This window comes from Opisthorchis viverrini (assembly GCF_000715545.1).
Source record: "Opisthorchis viverrini unplaced genomic scaffold opera_v5_182, whole genome shotgun sequence".
Lineage (NCBI taxonomy): Eukaryota > Metazoa > Platyhelminthes > Trematoda > Opisthorchiida > Opisthorchiidae > Opisthorchis > Opisthorchis viverrini.
The window spans coordinates 839,667-866,832 of record NW_008751838.1 but is presented as its reverse complement, the minus strand read 5'-3'; the positions used below and the strand labels follow the sequence as shown (position 1 = coordinate 866,832).

Genomic DNA, 27,166 nt, shown 5'->3' with positions numbered 1-27,166 from the left:
TGCTTTGATGCATACAGAAGTGTTCAAATATCACGATGAACAATTTGAAGATTCTAGGTTGACCGTCTGTTACTAGAGCGTTTCATATGTGGAAAAATCGAAATTTCCCCAAGCGATCGTCCAGGCTATGTTTTCGTCGATCAGTAAGTGTAAAAAACAGCGTTCCATTAGTTGAGTCCCTTGCTGGTAGGAGAGAACATACAGATAACTTGCGGCAGTAACGAACGCGATAGTGAACGCAGACTGAAGACAACTTTTGGTTAGGTAAATTGTCGGTTCACTGCATGGGTGATCGTCATCATGCTTATTCTCCTGCTTACAAGCCTTTGCTCGATATACTGGAATCAATAATGTGCTAGGGCTTTATGTTCTCCTGCCCTCATATATGTACATCTCAATGAACTGCCCAATTTTTTCGCTGGTGGCGAGCAGTAGAGTGACTTTCAACGGCTACATGAGCTATTTTAATCCTAAAATGTTCCCGCATAACAACCCAACCGTTGCTTAGAATGGTTTTTGGGGTCAAATTAGGAATCTCCAGAGTTGAACCCAACCAAATTTCGATTCAGATAAGCTGCACACAAAGGTTACCAGGATTCAGAAGACAAATAAGACCGAATAGCAAAAACACAGCATTTTTATGACTGTACGTGTAAGGTTACGGATATAAAATGTGAGTCCTTTGGCAACAGCAATAGTTATTTTGAGCTGCGTTCCGTTCTGTTATGAGTAAAATCTCAGTGTACCTGCTTACCGCAAACTAAATGTGGAAACTATGTGGCTAATATTGGGGCCATCGTACTATCTCCCCAGAAGATGAAACATAGATGGTAGACTAAACACAAGTTTAAAGCGATGCTAGACGGCAGTCTTGTCCCCCAAAAAAACTGATGAAGTAAGGCGATCAGTTTCTAACGATCTAGTCTCCTGCATATGTCTTTAGCCCATCCGACTAAGCTTTCCAGTATCGATCGTTTTATTGTTGGTGCACATCCAAACAGGATGTAACTGTAACAAAGGAAACACACTACCGTCCCTATTAGTTACACTGTCAGAATATCCTGCTTTTTCTTGCCGTAGCATGTCGACGAATCATTATTTGCATTTCGGCCTGTCACTCAGAGATTGTTGTGCACTTGTACGAACAAATCGAACCAAATCAATAGAAGAACTATTATTTTCTAGACACCGATTTTATGTGAACGTAAAACATTAAACTCCTGGCGAATAGGTAGGGTTGCTCAAATGTTCAAGCGAAAGAGTAGTTTCTCTCCACAGAAAGCATGTTAGCAGGGATTTATTTATGTACTCGCAAAACCTATCTCTATCGGTCCAAAATCCCGCTGATATTTAAGAACGCAAGCGTACGAAAACAGAATAACGGAAAGTCACGTTATGCTCGGATTTCTTCCGCTGCCCAGTTTGTCCATGAAATATGAATTAACCGTGGTGAACGACATAGTTTAAGTGAAAACCATCCTATGTCTTGTTGTAGGGTATGCGCAATAAAACTGTATGAGAAAAAATTCTACCAACAGAAGAAGAGAAAATAAAGTCCTCCTTAGAAAAAACTGCACTCCTTTCGGCGCTGTTTCGGTATATGAATATTGCACGTCGATGTGCCTGGTGTGATAAGGATTTACATCAATTGCGACACACTCAACTCCACATTTATTTTACACTCCAGAAAGTTCACTTTGTCAAACAAACCTATAAAGCTACCTGCTATTCAGGGTCTGAACAGAATGGTGTCGCAAAGACCATAACGATTCTTTTCTATTCGAACTGACCGAAAATTGGACTTTACATGAGCCGTCGGTTTTTTTTCAACTGTCTGCTTTGCCAAAGCCTAGTCACCTTCGAGCTATCTTCGTTCACATGGCGGTGTTGCACTCGGTATTAGATATTTGTGTTAACGTGGGTCATCAGGATGACAATTTTCGAGGTCAAGTTACCCAACGTAATTGAGGCATGCGTCCTGGCCACCAGTGTCCTCCATGCTTTGAAACATTTCCATGCAATGACGAGCGATGCCTAACTGGGTGTTTTTAACTAAGACGTCAGTAAGCATGGGCTATTTGGGTTCTAATTCATATGATCAGATGGACAGCAGGCAAGTGGCGTACAAGTTGCAGAGCAGTTACATAATGCAAAGGCGGTGAACCTCAGGAAATAGAATAAAGATGTGGATAGCTAGACATTGCTCCGAAAAAATATGAAATCTCTTGGTGTTGCTCGCTCCAGCTCATTCTGTTGCGAAAAACTCTAACGGGAATTTAACTACCGAATATGGACGAAAATTAAATTTCCAGTACTCAGCCAAACTCCAGGACTTCTATGAAATGGACTTCAGAACAGGAATCCAGTTGCGATTCGTGTTTAGAAGGATTCTATGAGAGACAGTTCTTGACAATCAGGGCACAGACGCCAGCAGGATTTCATACAGAGCTATTGCGAACACAAAAAGGTCGCAACAGAAATATCCGACATCTTTGCGGGCTGTCTATGCCAGGAAAAAATTTACCGAGGCAAGGGTGAGGGACTGACTAAACGTTCATCACAATTGGCCACGCTCCGGAAGCCTCAAAGCTGCCTGCCTCCGTAGGCGCATTAAGACAATGACGGTGGTTGAGTTGTACACTTTGTAGGAACGATTATTATTTTGTTAGAATATTCCCGGTAAGGACTTAACAAAACACTACAAAAAGGTCGCAACAGAAATATCCGACATGTTTGCGGGCTGTCTATACCAGGAAAAAATTACCGAGGCAAAGGTGAGGGACTGACTAAACGTTCAACACAATTGACCACGCTCCGGAAGCCTCAAAGCTGCCTGCCTCCGCAGGCGCTTTAAGACAAAAACGGCGGTTGAGTTGTACACTTTGTAAGAACGATTATTGTTTTGTTAGAATAGTCCCGGTAAGTACTTAACAAAACAATCTCTGCTAGCGTTGTTCCTTATCAACAGCTCAGTAAAAGTCCGTGATTTTTCAAAGTGCATATGAATACTCCCTGAATAGTGTCCATATATTTATGGAGTCCTATATTTCACCAAGTAATTGCCAATCGGAAAGAAGAATGGCTCATATCGTCACTTTCACCAGAGAGTGGTTCCAAACTGTTAATCATCAGTGGTTGTTTTTGTCGCTCGGACCAACGCTAGTTCACTAAAGCTTATATGATTCGCACTTCAATTGTACTGTGTCCTAGGAAGGAATTTCATGTGTCTAAGTTAAGTTTTAATGGTATTTGCCGGCGGGTGGTCTATCTTACATGGGCATTTGCGAACAGCCTGAGTGCCTATTAGTAACCAGTGCTGGTTCGATCAGCTAAGGCCTGTGCAGAACCAACATGTGTTTTAAGACTATTTTCAACTAATTCATGTGACTGAGTAGACTATAAACCCCTGCGGGGTTTTGCGACAAACAATTATTTTCTACCCAGCTTTCCAGTGTTAGCTCTTGAAACCATTTGGCTATACAGGTTACCGATTCAGACTCAGATTAAGTTACACTCATCATGAACGGGGCCCGACTAAACAACAGAGATTTGCTATCATTCATCCAGTTAGTACTGTCTATAGTGAAGAGAGCAGTCAGCCTGATGGATATAAGCCAGGTACTGTGCTTCCCTACAGTTCTGATGATGCAGCTTGTGACAGCCGTGCAGCTTGATTTTTGTACGAAATATGCATATCGCATTTCCCCAGACACTGATCGAACTCTCAAGAGAATAAGAACAATAAAAACTTATGCGAATTGCAACCATTTGTCTGAAATCCCAAATCTGCTCTTATTACGGGTTAAATTTATCGCTCGGAATACCCCGAAGGTGAGAATCGCAAACTTTTGGCCGAGAGTCCATTCATTAACTTTGCTTACTTACTGTTTATGGTGGTCGATATTTAAGTAAATAGATGGTGACAAATTGGAATCTACGCCAAATAACCACCTCAGCACTGCGCTGATAAATTAATCATAGGTGCTTTAGTAATGTTGCAAAAAAATTCTTGCAAGCGAATTTTATGTATAGTAACCAGTCCTCGGCTTCGTCTTACAGACATTAGCATATACTTCTTTTAGCTTCCGTATATTGTACTAATATACTTCTGTTTCATCTACATTCCCTATACTGGCAAGCTCACTTCCTGGAGTACCTGAGCTCCGACTGCAACGGTCATGATACCGGCTTTTGATCTCCATTTAACATTCGGTACATAGACTGACGCTTCACACGTGCAAGCCGGTTGCATAAACGGAATTTTATATATTTGGTGGAGTTTGTTTGTTTGTTTGAAAAATGGGTACGCATCACCACTGGTCATTTTTTAATCGAGAGCGAAACAAATAACGTTTGTTTGTTCTTATAAACAATGCCGAACCACCTCGTTAGTTTGATCAGTTCAATGCAAACTTAATCCGTGTGTACCAGTCAAACAAAATGTCTGGATGAGAGATAGTGTGTTCAAGGGTGTGGGCGGCTTTGACATCAACCAAGAGGGCACAGTTGATCACCTGATTGCACCTCTGGATAGCGCTTGCCACAACACACCGCAAACCTCTTGGCACAGCTCCACTCACCAGTCAGAGCAGCTCCTTGACTTAACCCATATAGTGAAATCTGTCAGGAGTCGTCAAATGTTAGTCTTTCTGGTTGATTTGATAATAAGCCTTCCGAACACTCAATTAAAGGTTTTGACAACACAAGGGGATCTGATTAAGCCCAGTTATAGCTCATGCGAAGGACGTGGGAAAATACGTTGAATGTTTTTCTGACTTCGTTCACTGTGGCAACGTGCGGCTACTACCAGATCCTGATCACAAGTTTTCCGAGAAAATCGAGCAAGGAAGACGGTTGTCTTCTGAATGATTTAGACAAGTCAAATTTTCAGGCGAATCTCAAATAGTGGGCTGGACCGATGTATTAATACGGTTTACATTAGTCATTTTCTTCAGTAGGGCTAATCGTTCCGTTGTGCCAGCACATTTGGCAAAGTATCACCACGGGGACAAGTGGTTGATCTAGCTTTGTTCCCACCGTGTTCTTAGGGGATTGTGACTAAGTACTGAACAGCTGATGACTAAAACCTAGTGCACAGTATACGTTTTTGCGTTAAATCTCCAGAAGATTTCTTGATTAGGCCGATCTATGCATACAAAATTCTATGAGGTTCTATTAGATTCCGTGGCTGGTCTGAGCCTGATAATGATAGGTTTCCTTCTGTGTCACAAATGCTTGCATCGATCAAAATGTTCCGATGGTGAAAAAGATACTGAGCCATTTAAGTTGTATGATCTTATCAGTTTTTTTTGTCCGATTGGCATTCCATACAAAAGGAGAAATGTCTACCCTATGCCGAATGAGACATTCGGTAAAATCCACTTGCAGCTGAATCAGAGTGAGACATATTTGCTAAGAAGACCGTGAGCGTCATGCAGAAAAGCCGGAATAAACATGTTCTAAGCGTTGTTTGGCCTATTATCCTTGTGAGAATTGTGGTTGAAGTCTTGTTAGGCTCTTAACGTTATGGATACGAAACGTTTTATCAAGCTTTCATGAATAGTCAAGGTATTTCAGGAATGAAACCAAGAAACGCTTTTCAAACCAACACCTTAAAAGAGAAGGAAGTTTGGTGGCGGACAGGTGCGTGTGAAATGATTCTATTCCGATACATTATTGTTCTTACTGCATCGTTCAGGCTGGTCGACTGGATTTCTCATCCTTAATTGTTGAATATGGCGTCGTTTCAGATAAGTTTCTTATCATTTTTATTTTATACAGGTCTGCAAGCTAATTTTTTGACGCAAGATTCAATCAAAGGACCCCAAAATTGGAATTTAGAGGACTCATTATCTGATCATCGCTCTGTACTCACGTGACCAGTTTCATTGATAAAAGAGTACTTGATGGAGCGGTCTTTCCAAATATACATAAACCTGTCCTTGGACACTGTCAAGTTATTTCTGGAAGTACACTGTTTCACATGTCAGATATTGTAAAGGAAAGTACGGGGATGGAGGTAAATTGTCCGTAACAAAATCGGTTGCCCGAAAAATTAGTTAGTTTAGTTAGGCCGTGTGAATACGGTGGGTGAGCGACCAACCAGGCAAGTGTTCATTTGGTTTGTCACTCAGAACGCTGATCAACTGAATTGTGTGTATTCATTCGACAAACAAATAACCACTTACCTCACGAAGCACAAACGTGGCAAGCTCTAAATATCTGCAGATCCCACCTATCTACTAATGGTACATCCATCCCTAGTTCAGTCGTCTCATTTCATTTAGAGTATTGTAATAGAAGTCTCTAAAACTCCGGATGCGACGAGTGCATAGTACACAGTTCACTAAATTTTCAAGAGACTGGAATTTCTGTCTCTGCTGTGAACTCAAAATAGGAATGTGTATCCGTGAGTTGGAAAATGATGTGGTTTGATTCAATTTGTGCATGCTAGCATCGTCTAGCAGCCATATCATTGTGGGAAGGATTTCGTCAAAACTGTGTATCCGTGAGTTGGAAAATGATGTGGTTTGATTCAATTTGTGCATGCTAGCATCGTCTAGCAGCCACTACTTTGTGGGAAGGATTTTCGTCAAAATGTCAGTTCATTCGAAGAAGGCTAGCTCAAACTTTTTTAAGACCAGCCCGACTCACTGCAGTTCTCAACAATGCTGTTGACGGGCTTCTTGCCGGCCGGAATTCCTCTGAAACTTTTTCACCAGTCACCCAAATATCGACTAATCGTTTGCGCATGGTTTACTACAATTTGTCAATCATCAGGACCAGCCACATCCAAACGTGACGAATTGCAGTCCACGCTGTTGACGCACATTGAAAGAGGAGTGTGATTGACGGAATGAAGCGTGCAACTTCACTCAAGTGCTTCACTATGAGATGGCTTCTGTGCACTGCATGAACTAGGTACTTTGTATGTTCAGTGGTGATCGACAAAGAACTGCTTATAGGATTTAGACTATCGGATGTCGTCTCCAGTGAAAGACGTCCGCAGACGACGAGCACTTACAAATAATCCTATTCGTTCATAGAAGGGAAGATTTGAAAGATAGCCACGGTGAACAGTACGCATTTTCATCATCTTAACCTGCTACGCGAAACGCGTGTCGAGTACGATCAGGATAGTTTGTAAAAATGCTCTATGGTCATTACAGCATATGCTTTTAAACTACGCCACATTTGTTACAGTAAATTATTATCCTCCTTAAAGCCCTGTTTGCTATTATCGGGTCTAACCAGATGGGTGGTGGATGACTCTACACCCACCACTTGCTGACTATGTGAGCACTGTTCTTTGAAACACGTCGCTTTGAAACATGCTACCCACTAGGAATCCCGGAATTCACACAAGAAACTCATCGATGATGCTAATGGATATCACTTTTTGAATCTGTTGGACAGACTGTGCCAATCCGATGTGGAACTCAAATCCACCTACTTCAAATGAAGGGTACTCATTTAGTGCTGTGCAGGTCCGGCAATGGGATTCCCATGGTTCTGAGGCTCAGTTGGGAATTTCTATACATTTCATGAATTACATCTGTTGTGGCCCTCATACAAGAACTATTTTTGTTGAATTTCCATGACATCCTTATAAGCCGGATTATGGAATTCGGTAAAAAGTATCATCAGAAGCACGAATAAACGGCTAACTATTTATTTAGTACATACAAGAAGATTTATTGGGTTTCGTTTACTCACATCTTTAGACCTAGTTTATTCCTAATTCTGGGCTACGATTTAGTCAAACCACGATTTAAAGACTCGGTGTGTCCCTGAATTATCACATTAATAATTCATATATCCCAGGCGATTTGTTGAGCTCAGAGGAAGCCCTTTGTTGTCCCGTGTGCCTTTTTGATACCACCAAATTTGTCTACTTAATTTTGCCAGGACTGCTGGTTCCCACGCAGCCCTTCCTTTCTTGGTCCAGTCCAGCGGCATGCTAATCCTTTACAGATATCTAAGATATTCATGGATTTCTTCGCTGACCTAGTCGGCCTGATTGCAATATCTCCCCATCAGCCCCGACAACTTAATCAGCGCGTCATTCCGAAGCGCAAGGTAGCGGTTTATAGTGCCGTGATATCCAAATTAAAAAATTTTGCCACTAACTATTCCATTGTTCCATTCAAAGTTCATGGTGATCTGATTTACGACACTGTCATTTCACATCTGAATGGGACGCAAACTGATTTAGATAAAATTCCTCACCTGTGTATTTTGGATGGGGTTTCTACTGCAACTGTAGCTCCATCCATTGCTAGGTAATGTCGTTTAAAATCTGAAACCCCTATCATTTCGACCGAATTTTTGCTCTAAAAGATACAGGAAAAAGTGGTTGCCCCTTTATTTACTCAGCCGCTTTACGGGCGCTTGTTCAGGTGTTTTTTACAGACCATTATTTGGTTTTGTCCAAATCCGGACAGCAATGATCCAGATGGTATTCTTTTGCATTACTTAATGTTCAACCTTATGGAGGTACAGAGTGTACGTTTCACAAGTTCAACCTTAAATTGAACTGGTCTTGTTCAGTCCAACTTCATTGGATAAATAGACTGTACGCGTGAACATGTCCTTTAATTACCAGGCATGATGTCTGCTGGATTTGTCAGTTCTACGTCCGTTTTTCGGACATAACTAAGGAAATCGCAAAAGTCTATTGGTGTCTTGGTCTGCTTACTTATCAGAAGCCAAATATTTATTTATTGTAATCTCATTCCCCACTTTTACTAGACCAAAATAAGGTGACTGAGAGGCTCAAAAGAAACCAGGATTATACGTATGACATTCAAGTCTCTATACACGTTTACAAAACGTGTAAAATATTACACTTGAAAACTCCGCGCCAAACAAATATATTTTTCAACCAAAATGTTGGTCGAGATTGCTTTTTGCAATTCACTCATGTAGTACTATGCAACCGGTCAGCTCAGAGCGACCAGGAGAAAAACCAAACAATTACTCATTTGCAAGGATCTACTATTTTTCAAGTTACATGTCTACAGACGATAAAGTAATGCGAGTTTTCAACACTTTAAGCGATCAGTACAACTGAGGTTAATGACTGTGACAGCAGGAGCCAGTCACTAGATGATGTTGAACAAGACGTTTCCGCAATCCGATTCAAATAGTAAGACAGAAAATGGAGATCACCGTTGCCTTTACATAAAGTTGTAAGGAACCCAGGAGAATGTTTTCAGAAATATGCCAAAATTAAGTCTAACTTGATAAATTCAGAGAATCAGATATCAGATGACTAACACTAAGTCATTTCTTGTTAAAGGCATAATAGCGAGGGCTTACACAGCAGGAGACATGGTATGACCGCCGTCTTTTGGTTAAGTATGAATATTCGACAACTAATTTTACTGGCACCACCAAGGGCATTTTTGGGATTTCAACCCAAATGCCTGAAGATTTTTTAGATACGTTTAGATACCGCTAGTCATGAGGACATTTGCAACTATTTATACTGCCCGAATATCATAGCACTGAGTTTGTCTAAGCAAGCTTGTTAACAGTTAGTCTTGAGAAAAACACATTAGACTCTCCATATTTTTCTCTCTGCGATGGTTTGATCTGAGGATTTATTTCCCCGTTAAACTGTTCCACGTCTGTGAACAATAAACGGGGCTTTCCAACACCCTACAATTCTGAAGGTAATGAATATCCGGAGTAAAATCCGATTCCGTCACTCTTTCTATTAGGGAACGGTAGCATTTGAAATTGACCAACATTGTCTTGGTTTTAAGTTTTACGATCTGTTTACTTTACGTCTGGAAATGTAGAACTAACCCCAACTAGTTTTGCAAACTGCAAATCTACCAACTAAATTCTGGTCTCTAGAAAAAATAATAATTGAATACTCTCATCCAACCCTGAGGGAAAACAAACTTTTTCAAACAAATGTCTCAGGTGAAAACCCGTACATTAGTAAACTTGCGCTGGCTTTTATCCAAATTAATTTACTTTGAAAAGGTTGTTCGTTACATCGCATCAATTACTTATGCCCTGAACATGAAATGCACGGATTCAAACAGTCTCTTCTCAACAACTAATAGAGTTTTCAGATAACTGCCACATTTCAACAGATTGATATAGGCGCTTTGAAAATCTTTATTTTTCAAAGTTAGAACTAAATTACTCCCTAAAGCTAAAAAAAACGGTAGAACATAGCTTCTTCCCCTCCAGGTAATTTTTTTCAGTTTTGCACATTAAGTCGCAATCATCTTTGGCCGAGTAATTATTTTACCACGTCGGAAGCTACTTTCTGATATGATTTGCATTGAATATTCTCTAGCTCGTCTTGGGAATGTAACTTTTCGGTTGAGTGTTCACAGATTTTTTGAGGAAAAATACTGAATTTTGAAGATAAACCGACGAGGTGACAGGTTAGTCCAGATGTAGATCAAACAAGCAGTGTACAAACAAACTGAGTGAGACGAGTTTCCACTGACTAGGCTGGATTAATGACTGAATAGCGAATGTGTCCACAAAAAACGAATACATTCTTATTAATCTGCTGGTTTCTCCGTTGTTGCTGAACGGATTAGCGATTCAAAGTTTGTTATGGAGGGAAGGGAATTTCAATGTAACTATCTCAAATTTTAAGTTGACAAAACATTATTTGTTGTGAATCTTGTTGGTTGTACCATTTCGCCAACAAGTTCGCTTTGTCGGGTCTGCTTAGTGTCAGTCATACTACGAGCAAACCTGTAGACTTCCTTTTTCACGTTATAAGGACAATGGAACTGCAAATGTCCAATATACAGAGAAGAAAGTAAAGGAGCTGAGTCTTCTGATGTTCTTCATAATTCCGCACGGCAGCTGCTTTGGTCCACATGAAAATGGACAAAACTCCTGGAAAACTCTGAGTTCATGTGTAGAAGCTATGCTTTCCCACGTAGTGGATAATAAGAAAACTGAATGAACAGGCTTCCAAAAGACCACAGGAAAGACTATAAAAAGAAAATGGCGAAGACAATAAATCACAGTATAGTCTTGAAAGTGCTCTGAATGAATTGTTTTTAAGGGATGCGTCCCGTCTAATAACTGGATCGAACTGCCAAGCAAACTGTAAGATAGTGGAAAGATATCAACACCATGAACAAAAAGGATAACACCCCACTGTCTTCGCAAGAGAACTAGTTAACACTCGTGATATTAGGCGGCTGATTTATTTTTATCCTATTATGATCTATTCTCTTATCGATTTTCCTGTTACTAGAGTAGATACGTTCAGAAAAATGTCAGTATTTTTCCCTGGGAGTACGTCGTCGATTCGCACCAGACTCGAATGCATTTGGCTACATCCGAATGCCCAATTTATGATCAACAGTAAGATATGCTACCTGTCTTGCTCACAAATATGAGACATTATTTTCGCTTTGTTGGCAGGAGTTAGCAATGGAAACTGTTCTGCCCGTCTATGGTCTCCATCATAATTAACTCCTGACAACTGGTCAAGTGACTTCGAGAACATTTGATGATCCAGCCTGTGGACAGCTCGCATTTCACGGGAAAGTATTGAAGCAAGGAATATTGGTTGGCATATCTCAATAGCACGCCAGTGTTTCATTGTCTGCGCCCTTTTGAAAGTAGGCTGCCTCCACTTGAATATGTAGTCTAGCAAAATAACAATAAATTAATCTAACGAGTCAGCGCCGTTTGTGCGCAGCAAGAATATTACATAAAAACTCACCAATAAATATAGTTTGAATAAAAATTCCAAACGCAGCGTGTATTTAGAAATCATGCATGACAAGGCTATGTCATAGTTGTACTCAAAGATATCTGTGGAAAAATAAAATGGCTAGTGAACTAAACAAAGTAAGCATTCAACTGAAATTGAGTTCTGGAATATATAGGTGGTCAAGGGCTTGAAGGAGGTTAAATTAATGGCGTTATTCACGTAAGCCTTCCCACGGTCTCCAACTGAAATTTAACTGAAATTATCTCTGGATTCAACCATATTTTGCCTTAATATAGAATTTTCTTTGTGATTCTTGCGCCAGCTGGTGATGTAGATCATTTTATGTATGTAAGTTACCTGTCATCCGGACAGAGTTCCTCATTCCGTTTCGCTTATACTACTTCTAGGTTCTTCCAAAACAATTTGCTTTTTGGCCCAGAGTTATTGCATAGAAAAACTGTCTATTTAATAGCTGACAGAGCGAAAAAAATGTCATAATTCTAGTTACATGTCTGCAAAACACATCGCAACATTTCTCATCCGTAGCATTGTTAGCATAACAAACGGACTGATTTAGTCATCTTAACTCCGAAAAACACAATTCCAAGGACAAAATGTAAAATGTTTAATGTTAACCGTACTAATTATTTGTGTCCGAGTCAGTAAAAAGTAACAACAGGCCTCACACAGTTCTGAAAACACCCCGACCCCCGCTAATAGACATTGGAGCTTCTGTGTACGATGACTGCTCTTGGGACACCAGGAACATGGTTCTTTAGCCTGATGGAGACCAACTGTGCTTTATCTATGAAAGTTTGTTTTAGCTCGTTCGTTCAGTCTTCACAAACGACACCAAATTTCGTGTTGTAAGTTTACCTGGAACATAATTTGGACCAAGTGAGTCACAGAAACACTTGAAACAGTGTTTAGCAGCCTTTTTTCAAGCTGGACTGAATTCTACGCAAGAAATTATTTCTCCAAGGAGCTGGTCGTCCTACCAACATATTTTGTCGCTATTCGAAATTGACGGTTCGAATAGGTGGATATTTACCTGACTTTGTAAGCTTGGCTATCAAGTTGAAATTGTCTATATGTTCTGAATAAAACTGGCTTAGTACGGAGGCAGCCGAAACTGTCTACTGCGGCAACCATAACAATATCCTATGAAGTCCACCTTCACATCGCGTTGTGTGGGAATGATTTTTATCCTAGCAGTTGGTATCGGCGTTTGGCTTGCTTTTACGGTTATTTGTGCATGACAAATACCTACTAAATATCCGTTTTTTTGTCAGACGCGTTTACAGTATCCCCATATTTTTTTGTCAGACGCGTTTTACAGTATCCCATATTTTCCTGGACGGAGAACGAAATGTTTTTGTTGCATGGCCACAGAGCTACGAGAACTTGGTTGCCTCCCAATCCGCGTTAGTTTTATACATTGACCGTTGCAACATACCATCTAATCCTATTCCCAAATAAATGCTAGGGAGGTGAAAATTGTTGTCTCTCTGGGACTCACTTCACGAACAAGCGGATCACAGCGACTTGAAATGAAGCCGCCCTCCGATAAACAAAAATAGAGTTCACAATTTAGCGTATTTATTTCAGGCTTACACACCAATTCATCTTTAAATGGTTGCTTCAGTAAATTTCATATCTACGGAGTTTTGTTTCCAGGAAATATTCTGAAGTGACGAAAATAAAGTAAACTGACTAGTTGTTTCATCAGGTAACAGAAATGCATTATGTAGTTTAAACTGCGGAGCACCGCTTAAACCCTGTGTGGCTCATATAAACTGTTAGATAAACATTAGGGTATTAATTGTTTCAACTTGACTGTATATGGCAAGAAGATGGCAAAAGTGTGAAATGAATCAAAATGGAGCAATCGTCACACATAAATTCACTGATTTCAAGATGCGTCTCATTCCGTGCACCCCGTAGAAAAAACGTGTGCGTAAGTATAGTGTTTTCCATGCAGAACGTAGGGTGCAAATAGCAATAAAAAATACTAAGGTGTATAAATGGAATGAAACGAATCGACCTCAGCATGATGTATTTTGGAGTGGATATATAAGCTTGTATGACCAAGTGACCGTTTCGAAAGCACCTACCTCACAAGTGGCAGTTTAAAAAAATTTGTGCAGAGATTTAGTAAAGCTGTTGAAAGAAAAATTGTAGATGATTTTCGGAGTAATCGCAGAATTGTTAATGACGGTAACGAACATCCAATTACATCACAAATCAAGGTGGATAGGATTAGTACCGCTACCGAAGGTTTTCGCTCAAACTAACGATCTATTTCACACGGAATTACCAGATGTTTGCTCAAACCTCATATCTAACAAACTTCCCCATTTAGCCCGACATTAAGGGGATATTTCAAAGGCTAATAAGTGGCCACACCGATCGGCTCGTCAAACGTGAAATCCAGACGATCTTCCTCCATAACAAGCTAAAGTCCCTATATATACTGATGGGAACCAGCAATTTTCAACCGTGTTAGCGTCTACAACATAACCGTTAGTCCAATAACACTTGCATCTTTGTTCCATAATTATGAAGCGATTCCTGAACTAGGGACAAAAGTCATCAGAAGCACTCTGATGCACGTTGGGGCAGAAATATTTTGGAAGACCTGTCTCGGCAAGTGAATGTGTTAAGACATCATTAGTTTGAAACAAAGTTCAGCCCAAAGTACAGCATAAAACTGCAAAAATTGTGAAGACTAAAATGAGGCCCCATTCACAAAACTTGGAAAAGCTAGACTTGTAAAGGATCTGATCTTCGGCCAGTTAGCTGTTCAATACAGATCCAAAATGGCAAAGAACCCGCAGCGTACTTTACTGTGCCTACGAGTCGTGCATCCATAAGTAAAGAGGGCAAAAAGCTGGAGAAACGTATGCAATCTTTTTTCTAAGCAGCCTTTTCATGCACACTGTCGAGTAAAACAGCATTTCTTTACCAGTCACGTATCATATGTTTTTGGGAGCTTCGTTTCTCCTCAAGACATAACATGAAGCCACAAAGCAGTCTGTTATTTCGGTAGGATTACGTAAAATGTTTCAGAAGCAATAACTCAACCACATTTTGTTCAGTTAAATAAAGCCTTGGCAAGAAAAACAGAAGAGAACTTATGCAAAATAAAAAGGTTCGAAAAAGAAGATGTAACGTTGTACCAACTGAAACAGAATAATGTTACAATTCATTCCGTTCCGCACCTCGAGAACAATTTATCCGGTTTTCCCATGGTGCACGACATTTAAAAATGTTAGCTGCGAGGACGTTTGTCTTGTTAAAAGGGCAGATCATAAAATCCTAACGTCAATCACAAAGATTGGTAATACCCATTCTAAACGCTACAGGTATGCATAATTGAATTCTCTTTCCGCCACTGAATTTAAAGACAAAAATAAGCGAGAAAGTTTAGCGTTGTCATTTTAACGATGTAATACAGAAACTGAAGTTGGCTAGTTTTATGGATGGTAATAAAACAAAATTCTCTCCACTTCTGGATAATAACTTTTCAAACCGTGTTAAAGTAGTATTTCAAGATATTTACGGTTGTTTTGCAGCCCTAGAAACTGGAGAGTCCTTTGGTGGAACTCTTCTACTAGACTCGGCGACAATAAAGGCAGTACTGTAGGTTTCTCGATGTTTAGTGAGATAAATGCGGAAAAGTGGATAAGTTATAGTTGCTAAAAGTGGATCTAGAACCTTATTTATGTAATGTGAGCCTGGGTTGTTTAAACGGGTATGGAGGGTAATTGCGGCATGAGTAACAAATGGCTTTGAGACGTCCGGTGGCACCTGTCTGTGAGGTACGTCTTTGTACTATTAGGTATCAGATTTGAACTCATACTTCTTTGCTGTCTAATTTCTGGTTCTCTTCCAAAAGAAAGCCCGGATGTGAAACGGACTTTCATTTATTTTCATAGAGATAAATGCACACAAGTTTGGTGGGATTCAGCTGTCTCTCGAAAAAAATGATATGCATATGAGTGTATTCTTTGAGGTTCATTATATCTACTCGTTTATCTACTTATTTTTACTCACAACGCCCACCTATCCGGCCCACCGCGTGAATCAGCATTGAGAAATTTGTACTAAACTGGTATCTGCTCATGGGCTAGTTACAACGCCAGTTGGCCGCTGTGGCCAACCAAAATGAGAGTTGCTCGCTCCATACGCCCAAGGTAGCTGCAGAATTCGCACTGCACATATTTTTCAGCAAATGTTGAACGCATGTATACTCATCCTTGCCTTCTCAATGTAAGCTGACACCACTTGCAAGAAAAAGTTTACCTAAACTAATCTCAGTGCAAAGTTCTAATGTGGCAAAAGTTTTCGTGGCATCCTGCAAGGTGAGTAATTTGGGAAAGAATCTTAGTTTTAATTTCTAAACTTATTTTAGGGAATTTCACAAAATTTTCAGATTGACCGAGTGTTGCTTGAAAAGTAAACTTGTCTGCTGAAGATAGTCAATAAACATTTTGACCGTATGTGCCGGCTACTCATCCGGGACTCCGCTTTTAACTAAACCAGTTAGTATCGTGTTGTTTAAGGTCTATGAGTTTTACTGTCTTCTTCATTACACGAAGGCTTCGATTACCAATCCCATAATGGCGTTCTAAGTACTGAATGTTTCCAGCAATCAGGTGAGCGGCGCTGAGTTACACGCAAAAGCCCAAACATTAAATTGTTCGAATGGATGTTCATCAACAAACACCATACTATAAATAAGATGCCAAACTAAAAGATTGTACAAATTTCAAATCATAGGGCCATACCAGCTTCTGTACGCCAGGTTATATACTACTTATTCCTAATGGAATCCCAACACTCACACGGAATCATGACGAGTGAGCGATTTAAATTAGACGCGTGATGATGCCAGAAGATCTGCTTACATCCAGCTCAAAGGAATAAAGAGGGCAAGCGCACAGAAAAGAAGCAACAAAACCGAGAATCACATTCCAAATGATGGGTTACGAGAAAGGAATCAACAGGTGGGCCGTTTGATTTGCAGGCGTGTTGGGTTAAGCTGATGTGAAGTTTAATGTTGAAAACCAAATCTGATCTGGCTGCACTGAAATCACATATCTTCACTACTACTGCTGCTGTGTTTGGTCGAATTACTTATCTTACTGAAACCATCACTTTTTAAGATGTTTTTAGTGGAGTGTTTGGGCTGTCGCACGATTATTACCGCAATAGTCCACCAAACCCTCGACCCAAGAGTCAGTGCAAGACTTCAGAGAAACCACTTGCACTTTTGGTAGACTCACAACTATCGTCTGACTTAGAACTGCCACTGCTCTTAGCAAAAGTAGTGTTTTTATAGAAACATTCCTTTGATGCAGCTCGATTTGTCTTTCTCTCTGTGAATTATTGATGGGACAACGAAATATTCCGCCTTCAATTGTTAGTGTGCTCAGTTGTTTGCTATACTATTTAAAAGTACTTATTAGATTTTTAGATTCAAGCGTTTTTCCCATCCACCAGTATTAACACATTCCAGGGCATGTTGACAAGCGAAGCACCTGCCGTTTGCGATTGTCTTTTCAAACAGTCCAAAAGCGTAAAGATGATGTGATATGCAATTCGTTTTTAGTTTCTCTAGGCGAAATTCCGGTGTGCTTCTACTAAATTTAGATACAGAACAAACCTGTCGAAGTGATTCACTGAGAAGTTTCAACACCTCATATTCAGATTAGTTATTCAAATCAGTGAACGTATCGCCCCATATAGGAGGAGCGTTCGATAATTGGTCGTGTAGTTGGTGGCTGAGTTGTTGTTTGAGGTTGGCGGTTTTGTTGGCAACATTCCGTTATCAACCAATGTGAATTGATCACTGTGTAACTGGGTAGGATTGCATTGTGTACCCAGTATTGAGCCATGGAAGGAAATGTTTCGCAGACAGGGTGCAATTATTCAGTTATCTTCTCAAGTCACTATACATAATTTTTCTGACTGAGAAACTAGCCAGTCACCGATTGTGAATTACGGTACGGTATGCACAACAGGGCAGTGCAAAATATACGACATATAACTTTTTCACTTATTTCACTAATGCGGCGTCAGTATTCTATGTTTTTCGAAGACACGATTTTTGATTGATCATAAAGTATTCGAGAGAAACACCAGAAGAACTGAACATTTCAATACATGTTACAAATGAAGAAATCGGTTGAATATAAACAAATGCAGTTTTCTTTTTAATTGTCTCAAATTTAACGACCTGATAAATCAACCATCCTTTCGAATGAATTGTAATCAATCAATGCATTTATTAATTGTAGTTTTTTTTCCTGTAGACCCGTTTTTTAACTTAAATGTCTAACCAGTAAGCCCATTTGAACGCAATGTTATCCGACTGTTATTCCCGTGATCAGTTTTGAATCCTGATGACTTTGCTCATTTTTAAATGCCATTTCATAAAAATAAGGAAACGTTACCTATTCCCAGGTGTCACATTTAAAATTGTCATATTTATGAAGACTGAGGATTTAGGTTGCTGCCAAAAACGTTTTGAAAATAGTTCCATGAAGGGTGGCAGACTTAAAGTCTGTCCAGCTATTTAGAAATCCGTCATATCCTGAACGCGTCTTCTAGGACTTTCCTGGATATTCTTTGACTCCAATCATTCATTGCTCAAATTCAAGGAAATGCTACAAAGCGACCTCACAAATTCCGTAACAGATCTCCCTTTTCAAGAAACCCAAAGCGAATTTACAAGAACAAAACATACTACGCGCATGTCTCTTCATCAGTAGTATCACCATTACGCTAGTAGTATGGTTGAATGTATTGGCTCCTGCTCAGGCAGTAGTTGATCAATAGCCCAGTATCCAGTAAAATGAATAGAAAATGCGCAATGCTCCTTAACAGATCTCATGAATATTGACATTCCCTTTTTATTACAAAATCATCCCTCAGGTAGCAGATCACTCTTCATATGGAACAACAAGATATGCGAAAATTTGATTTTGATTAGTCTGACGAAAGCATAACAGTAAATTCGAGCAAACGGCCACCGAACTATTGCACAAAAATCAGATTTGTCATCATATATCATATAGCAGACCTGCTGTAGGAAATCCATCGTAGCGTTTTGTGGAGGACTTAATATTTTCACCGCCACCTAAAACTAGCCAGCAAATCTTACTAGTGAATGCTGTACACTTTCAAACATGTTTAAAGGATAAGATCTCGGTATATATGGATTCCGAACACACTAATATAAAGGTCTTAATGTGAACTAATGGGCCCGGTGGAAAACCACTGCGCATCTTCTTACTCTAAGACGTTCTCTAACTAATGATTATATCGCAACCAACATGTTATCAGTAACTTAACCTATTTCTCGTGGTGTGTGAGGGAGACACTATTGTACCAATACTGTACGGAATATACCAATTTTCCACAATGAATGATTGTTACCTCATCTGAACACTTCCGCATCCATGATTTGCTTTCAATCAGGTGGTAGAAAACTGTTATCTTGTATTATCGCCCAGTTTTTTTCACTCAGTAATAAAATTCACTTGGTAAGACCACCTGCTTTATGATGGATCGCTCATGGCGGTATCGATCACAAGCAGTATATCGAAATATTGGTGACGGAGCTGCCTTAATTAGTTTAGGTCAAGCAGTTGTTGATCTTCAACCAGTTGGAGAGAAAATAAAATTTTCACCAACCAATACGATCTCCGAAAAAGATGGGTCTACGAAAAAAAAACAAAGTCAAATTCTTGGTTCGTCTCAGACGTCCGGAAAATTGAATGACGAACGTGCTTTAACTCGCTCAGCGATGCGTCTAACAAATAATGTGATATCGGAACCAGCTTCCTCCTCACGTACAAACTTAAATCTGGGCTAAGCTGTTGCTACTGTCAAAGGACTGCAAACTCCAGGGCACAAGTTCACAAATTATTGTTATATTTCTGTGAAGCTAAAAGCTGAAGAACAAGTTGGTATTATCCTACTGCCAGTAAGCTAAGTCAAAACCTTCCCATCTTCGTGGAAATTTATAATTGGAGGGACACTCGGGATCTGCGTCCACCTGAAGGACCAAAGAGTGTCAGCCCAATTAAGAGTTTCAAAAACCCAGAGTTTGAACGGACCAGTGCATTGTGGACAAATATCTAGGAGATAACGCCGTTATACATTTTCTGGTGATTGCCAGAACCTTCAGACGTCGTCAAATGGATGAAACTATATCTCGAAACAATTTTAATACCAAGTCTGCGCATGACAGGTCGCAAGAAAACACCAATTTATCTAGTCAGTTAGGTGTCATGCTATATTCGTCGTAGGCTGAAATCATCAGTTACCTAACATTTATAGCTACAAATATTAAGAGACTGGAAAGAATAAGTTTTGACTAGGTTGGGGATTATTGTTGATGCTCACAACCTATGAAAATCCAATTATTCTATACCGAATTTTGCGCTTGAATCCATGTTTTATCACAAACACGCAGAGAAGTGTGAAAAAAGACTTCTTAAGATGGTTTTTCAAGTTCCCTTCAATTATGAAGCTCCAAAATTTTGTAAATAGTATGCGATAACTCTAAATTTGCAGTTGTTTGGTAGCGGCATTCGAACTCCAATGAAAGATAATACCAAGACTGAATTCAATCTTGTATGAAGCTTCCCGATAGCTCGTAATGTTTGGGATTATTCGTGAATAACGTACGATGACTCAGTGGTTTTAAAATTGATTTTTCCATCAACTCCTCACTGTGTAGAGGACGCCCTTCGCCGCGAAGTTGTTTATCGGTAAACATCAATGAAACAGCTACAAACTATTGAACAGGAAATTAAACGTTTCATCTACACACACTTTTTAAAAAATAAACATTCCAGAAGTCCTCACGAACTTTCGTAAATATTTACCAGCTATCACGCATTTGTAAACGAATACTATAAGACAGTTCTACAAGTTCCGTAATATGCCTCACCTTTCATTAGACGCCGGATGGTTTCCGGAAGACCACAGACTAGTGACGTGCCTCATCTGTAGTATCCGCACATACGCCACGGTTTATCGATAGTCGCTAGTAAACATTTGACCTCAAATGTTACCTCAAAATAGGAGACAAAACCTACTGTTTTGTCAAAAAACATGCTCCTAATTTGCATTCGGATTTTTAAGTTATCTCAACGAAATAAAGCCTCATATATTGTGCGCAATATCACCGGGCACAAAATTCGGTGTATGTTATCCCATTGTTCCTGGAAAAATGGTGTGAAGATTATACTGTGCAGTAGAATTATTCAAGATGAGGCCCAAATTCTATGCAAAAGTCAAAAGTACCGCTTCTCCAATGCGCATCCTACCAGGTTGAAATAAACAGTTCACAACCTATCGAATTTTTGTTCCTTATGTTTCGGCCTTAGAGCATAATGTGATGAAATCTTTCATTTGTATTAGAGAACGTTTGTGGTTCTTAAGTAAGATAGTTCTTTTTATTGCCGCTGAGGCAACTTATTAAAACTGAATTCGGAAAAAGTAAGGTTAATAAATCCCACTCATGGTCCGCTTACATCTACTTCGTATCAGATGTCTCTATGAATTTATTTACTGTTAAGCGCTTTATATTTGATTCCTTTTTATTTTTTATTGGTTGAGAATGTCCATATCACGGAGTGTGCGGGTTCCTGGCTATATATCTCAGATTTAACGAAGAGTGCTCCAGGAAGGCTGAAACACCACTCGTGGTTTACTGTATCCACCTTCGTAGTAATGAAGCACTTGATAACAGAAACCGAATTTTGAATTCCGACATGAGTGTTCTTTTGAGATAGAACACAAGGTGACCAACTCTCGGATTAAGAAGTCCACCAAATCTAAATAAAGTCAAAACATTTTCGGCCATAAAAGACATCTGAGATGCTTCTACTACACCTTCAACTGCTGTCGCACGTTTTTTCAGTGAGCTCGTTGTATTATTTTTCTCAGAAAGTGATTCGAAAAATTTGAAAATCAGACAAATATGATTATTAAAGTTTTTTTCTCCCTAACATGCAATGTACTACCGACTTCAAAATATTGCGCCTTTACAATTCCATTTGGCATTTGAAAGGAACATTCAAATAGCTGAACCAAACAAGTCAAATACGTTAAACATAATCAGTGCATTTCGACGTTTTAGTTGAGTTCAAAAATTGGCTCTACAGGAGTAATTTTAGTCTGCGTTCACTACAAGCTGCAACTGATTGCTTGAAACTTTGCTATGTGAAAGTTTTCATTTCTGAGGTACGTTAAACCTAAAAGTTTTTCACTCCTGTGTCGCCAATAGCTCCCAAGTTAAAACCTCATTGCTTGTCACTAGTGTGCATGAATCGTATAATTCACTTTAAAATTTGGCTAAAATGTGCAATACGAAACGGGCTTCACATAATTGGTTTGCAGTAAACAGTGATCGATTAGAGCAGAGAATATGGTAGAGTATCAGGATACTTTTGCTTAACCGCTATTTGGTTTGTTGGTAAAAATTTACACGGTAGTGAAAAGTACCTTGGTCCACTTGTCGCCACGGTTTTTCAAAAATGAGCAGATGGGAAGTGAATAATTTTTTCTGAATATCCAATTGTACAAATAAGTAGGACCGGACTGAGTCTTTTCGAAATGTTAATTTCAACTCCATTTAAGGCTTAATGTATCCTAGGTTACAATTTATACGACAGACACAAATTCTGCTAGTTATTTTGACTATACTTATTGCAGGTTACCTATCAGATCATTTTGTTGAACAAGGGACATTTTGAATGTACGCACCTGACTGGCTATCGGATTTATGTCACACTGAACGGCTAGATAATCTAAGGTGAGATACCTCATTTGTGTGCCCGAAAATGACCGGTAGCTCCCCAGATTTGGGGATCATTATGAGCCTGAATATTAAGGGATTATTACCGTATATTCATACAATATCAAAGTTCTGCAGACTACCGGGCAACTTAAGTGTGAGAGGCTGTTTTTCATCTCCAAATTGAATCATTCAAAATTCATTACGATTCAATGGAAAAGATTTGAATTTCTTCGGTGTAGTTCGCCTAATGTTATATAATTTACATTTTAATGCGGTGTTGAGCATTTATTATTTCTGTTATTATTTGTGTTTTTGATATTGTTTACATCCATAGGTTACGGATTTATTGATTTCATTTCCCAAGAAGCAGCAAACGAAGCATTGCAACACATACGGGACACTTATCCAGCCTTTACAATCAAATTTGCTAAAGTAAGTAATGATATTTCATTTTTCGTGTATATTTTAGCAGAGCCATCTTTAAATCTCTCAGCGAAGTAAACATTTCACTATGAAATTCTTCTACGATATCGTGACAAACCGGAAATTTTATGATTTAGTCTTTCAAAGGGAATATCACCCAGCTGAATTCGAGCCATTCTAAAACACTGAGGCTTGCTGTACATCAAATTTGTTCATTTTTTCACCGCCCATTGATTCTTTGTAATCTGATCAGGAGGCCAGAAAATCCCGCAATTCGCAAAACCCTCCACATGTGAAGTCAGTCAGTCAGTGCAAGATTGTATGACGTGAAATTAGAGACACCAGGGTAGATGTGCGACATTCTGTCTGAGTGCAAATTAACCCGCGTTCTAGTCAGCCAGTCGTGGCTGATTTGCGGAGTGACTCGGTTGTAAACATTCAAAAAAACCGTAATGTGCCCAGTAGCGATTATTTTCAACTGAAAAAACGTTGTGAATGGCGTCTGTGATTTTCGGCCAAAAGCAACCTAACGTGCAATCTGAATTTCTCTTTTTAATGTAGCCATAAGATATGGCGTATGTGGTCGTTCTGGCAATATCCCTCGGAAATGCATGAATTCGCCACATAAACAACTTACCTGAAATTTGAAGGCAGCTCAAACCAAAAATATTACTTACTTGGTTTTGAATCACACTCAGAACTGGCATTGATAGCACAACGTGCTACTGGCTGGTCAGTATATGGGATGATAAAAAACACCTAAACCACAGTAGCAGTAGATGAAATCGATTCATACAGGGAACTGCGCGCATTTGACGTTATGCAGCCCGAAGTTTCGGCAGACGAAGGAAACACAAAGGCGAGCACAGAAACACGGTACTTAGCATGCCAGAACCCAACTCGATTGCAAGAGATTGAAAAGTTTCCCCCGCTATCAGATTTCCCTATATATTTTCTGTCTATTCAGCGCAAATGAATACACAGCCAGGTGTGATGCGTTGAGTAAACTGTGGAAATTGCCATTCTGTAAATTTCGACTGCGGTATGTTATTGATAGTAGTATCAGTCCATAAAATTCGATATTCTCAAAACCTCTAACATTTGTTGAGTTATCCGTCAGTTAAATTTGCGATTGCAATAGTCAAACTGCTAAACCTTTTTGACAAGCAGTACGCAAAATCTACTAAGTAATCAGATGTTATAATTTGTAGAACCAAAATATGATAATTTTGCCAGATGAGAAAATGTGCATAAGTGGGACTTAAACTTAATTCCTTTTTACCCGAAAATCCATAAAATTTGACTGGAGTTTCTCCGACTCATCAAGCGCATGCCTTACGCCAGGGCACGACCGCTGATAATCTGATATCTTCCTCTGGTTTTCGATTGAAGCGTATTTTGCATATTCATGTAACCTTTGTAACAATATTTTGCTTGAGTTTTCTTATGTTCCTAGGTACATATTTTTCAGCTATCGTAAGTGAAAGTAGTTTGACCGTAACGACATCTTCAGTGGAAAAAACCTAACATCCTATGTTCTTTTAGCCTCGATTTACCGATGACGGGTAGATTTTTGTAATAACCGACCACACGCAAAAAAAGTCTGAATTTCGTCAAAAGTGTTTGATCAATATATATTATATCTCAATTTAATCTGGTATTTATTATCCACAACGAATCCGAGGCTCATTATCAGCCCGTGTGTATAGCATTCAGAAAATGTCCAACACATATTTAATGGCTCTTAATTGTTAATATGATTTACATGGATAAAACACGGCAAGTAGTGAGAAGGTTTGGTTTAGATTTTTGTGAGTCAGATAACACTCAGGTGGCTTTTAATCCTTTCAGCCCTGTTCTATGGTGCAAATATGTTTCCATACTGTGACGGAAGCGAAACTAACCACATAAGTATCCTTTTGCCAACAAATATAGCATCGGGTAATTGGACAACGCGACCGACCAACTTTGTGCCGAAAATATTGACATTTTATATTCATACAAATTCAAACCAATGACACCAAACGTTAACGTGCCCCTGGATTTTGGCTCCGAGGACAAGAAACCCAAAGCGTCACCGATTGCATGAATCTTTCTGTAATTTGCTTAGCTCAACTGGACAATAATTCAAGAGCTATTTGCACTAATATAGCCAGATTGATTTCAATCCTGGTCCACTGTGTACTTCATCCTTTTGTTTTCTACAGAAACAGTCACGAGGTAGCTGACCATGAAGTATTATGCCTGATATACTCCCAGTAGTGTAACCGTCAGTCATTTTACATTTATATTGCTTACTATATCTATGTGCATTTCCGAGCCACTCCAAGGAGGAATAATAATTTCCCTCAACTTCATACTCCGCTTCGTGGTCTTTTGATAACATCTGTTTGGAACGCATATTGTATCAAGTCACCACAAATCACTTTCATTGTCAAGTGATTTTCGAATGACAGCTTGTTGTGATCCCCCGTACCCGAATTGACAATTCCGTTTCGGTGGATTATTGCCGATCGAAATTATACAGCAAAATATTTTACCCAATACAAGCCAAAATTTAATGCCATTCCGTATACGTGTACAAGATACAGCTATGGGAAAACGAAGAAAAACATAAGCACTACATGCGTTTGACGAAAAGATTATGTTTGGACAAAATAGTATTTTCTGCCCACCTGAGTGACTATACCGATATGTACCGTAATTTGCATGAGAAGTCAGTTCCCAGCCGACGCACTGTTGCTACACCAATATACACATCAAAACTCACAAAAAGTAAGACGCTTCCCAGAAGAATAAACTTTGAGTTGCGGCACTCATGAAACCCACGACGTAGGTTCTGTCTGGTTTCGTGTGTTAGGTAAAATTGACCGGAGTTTGCGGTGTGTCGGATATTAGTTACTATTCACATGGATGCGGAATGTGGTAGGCCCTGTTTAGATTGAAATTCTTGAAGCGAATTACGTAAGCCTATTATTGTGTAGTGTTGATGTTCTTAGTCCTTATGGGTAAGGTTTGGGAACTGTAGTACCTAGTGCAAAAGCCGGGTCAGATATTTTCTGAACTGCTTTGCAAAATGCGTATTGTATTTCTTGATATATTCATTAAAATTCCTTAAACTTTGTCTAAAGAAAAGACGGGTCAGATATTTTCTGAACTGCTTTGCAAAATGCGTATTGTATTTCTTGATATATTCATTAAAATTCCTTAAACTTTGATCTAAAGAAAAGTAGAGAAACCCTTGTACAGCCCATTTATTTGGCAAATACAGTAAATGGAAGTTTCAACTCGTTTTGTGGTTTATCCTTAAGTAAGTTGTGAATGGAGGTATTTCGCCAGTTACTCAAGATAATTCAGCAAAAAAGTTTCAACTTGTTGAGCAAAGGTCACCCGATGGTTTCGGTTGTCCGATTTTTCGGTCGGTGTTTATCCCTGTGTTTGACATGAGCAGTCTAAGTTGAATTACTGTAGCCAGCTTGCTACGTACCCCACTCTCAGAGAGTGCGACCGGACGAAGTAGGGGTGAACATTACTGTACAGAAGGCTTTATATTGTAATATTTTTGTTATTTACCCGGCTCAGAAGTGCCTAATGGTGTTAAAAAGCCTAGATGAGAGTGAAATTTCGAAGAGATTGAATTTGTTCACATGCATATTCGTAGAGAGTTACGACTCAGATCCGATCAGTTGACATTCAGGGTGGAAATGTGCACGCAGCAAATGGGTATTTGCATGGGCCCTTACGCTTGCCCTTAATACACTTCCCTATATTCCACTTTAATTTCGTTCTGACCGAGCACTATAAGGGCCTACTGAGCAAGTACGATTGTGGACTGCTCCAAGAGTGTACGATACTGGCGGTCAGACCGATAGTTATTCACCGGTGGTTCGGCACTGAAAACGAACGTGCAGCGATCACTCTAACAGCAGAGGGTGATCACAGTGGAATAATCCAACCCAGAAATTATAACACCTTACACATTTGCTAAGTGCTTGTTTGCTTCCACTTTAAACGGACTGGTAATTCTGACAATCCTTCTAAATAAATTTTAGACACGTAAACATATTTTCTCAAAAGTATGAAAAATATTTACCTCAAGCAACTGTACCAGTTGTCTTTGCTCAAGAGGCAATTTGTTCCTGAATGTGGAATGTTTTCTGTGGATCGGGATCTGCATATGCGAACTGCAGGCACTCACTGCTCACACAACCTTC

General features: G+C 39.4%; 1 protein-coding gene across 1 annotated transcript in view; it reads left to right on the top strand.

The window, feature by feature from the left end:
• Nucleotides 1-27,166, top strand: part of T265_14362 (hypothetical protein) — a gene marked incomplete at both ends in the record, with an annotated part of 60,440 nt that overhangs the window by 19,945 nt on the left and 13,329 nt on the right. The window contains one exon of the mRNA XM_009173302.1: nucleotides 22,864-22,961. Coding sequence (XP_009171566.1) covers nucleotides 22,864-22,961 — 98 coding nt within the window. The remainder of the gene's footprint in view (nucleotides 1-22,863; nucleotides 22,962-27,166) is intronic.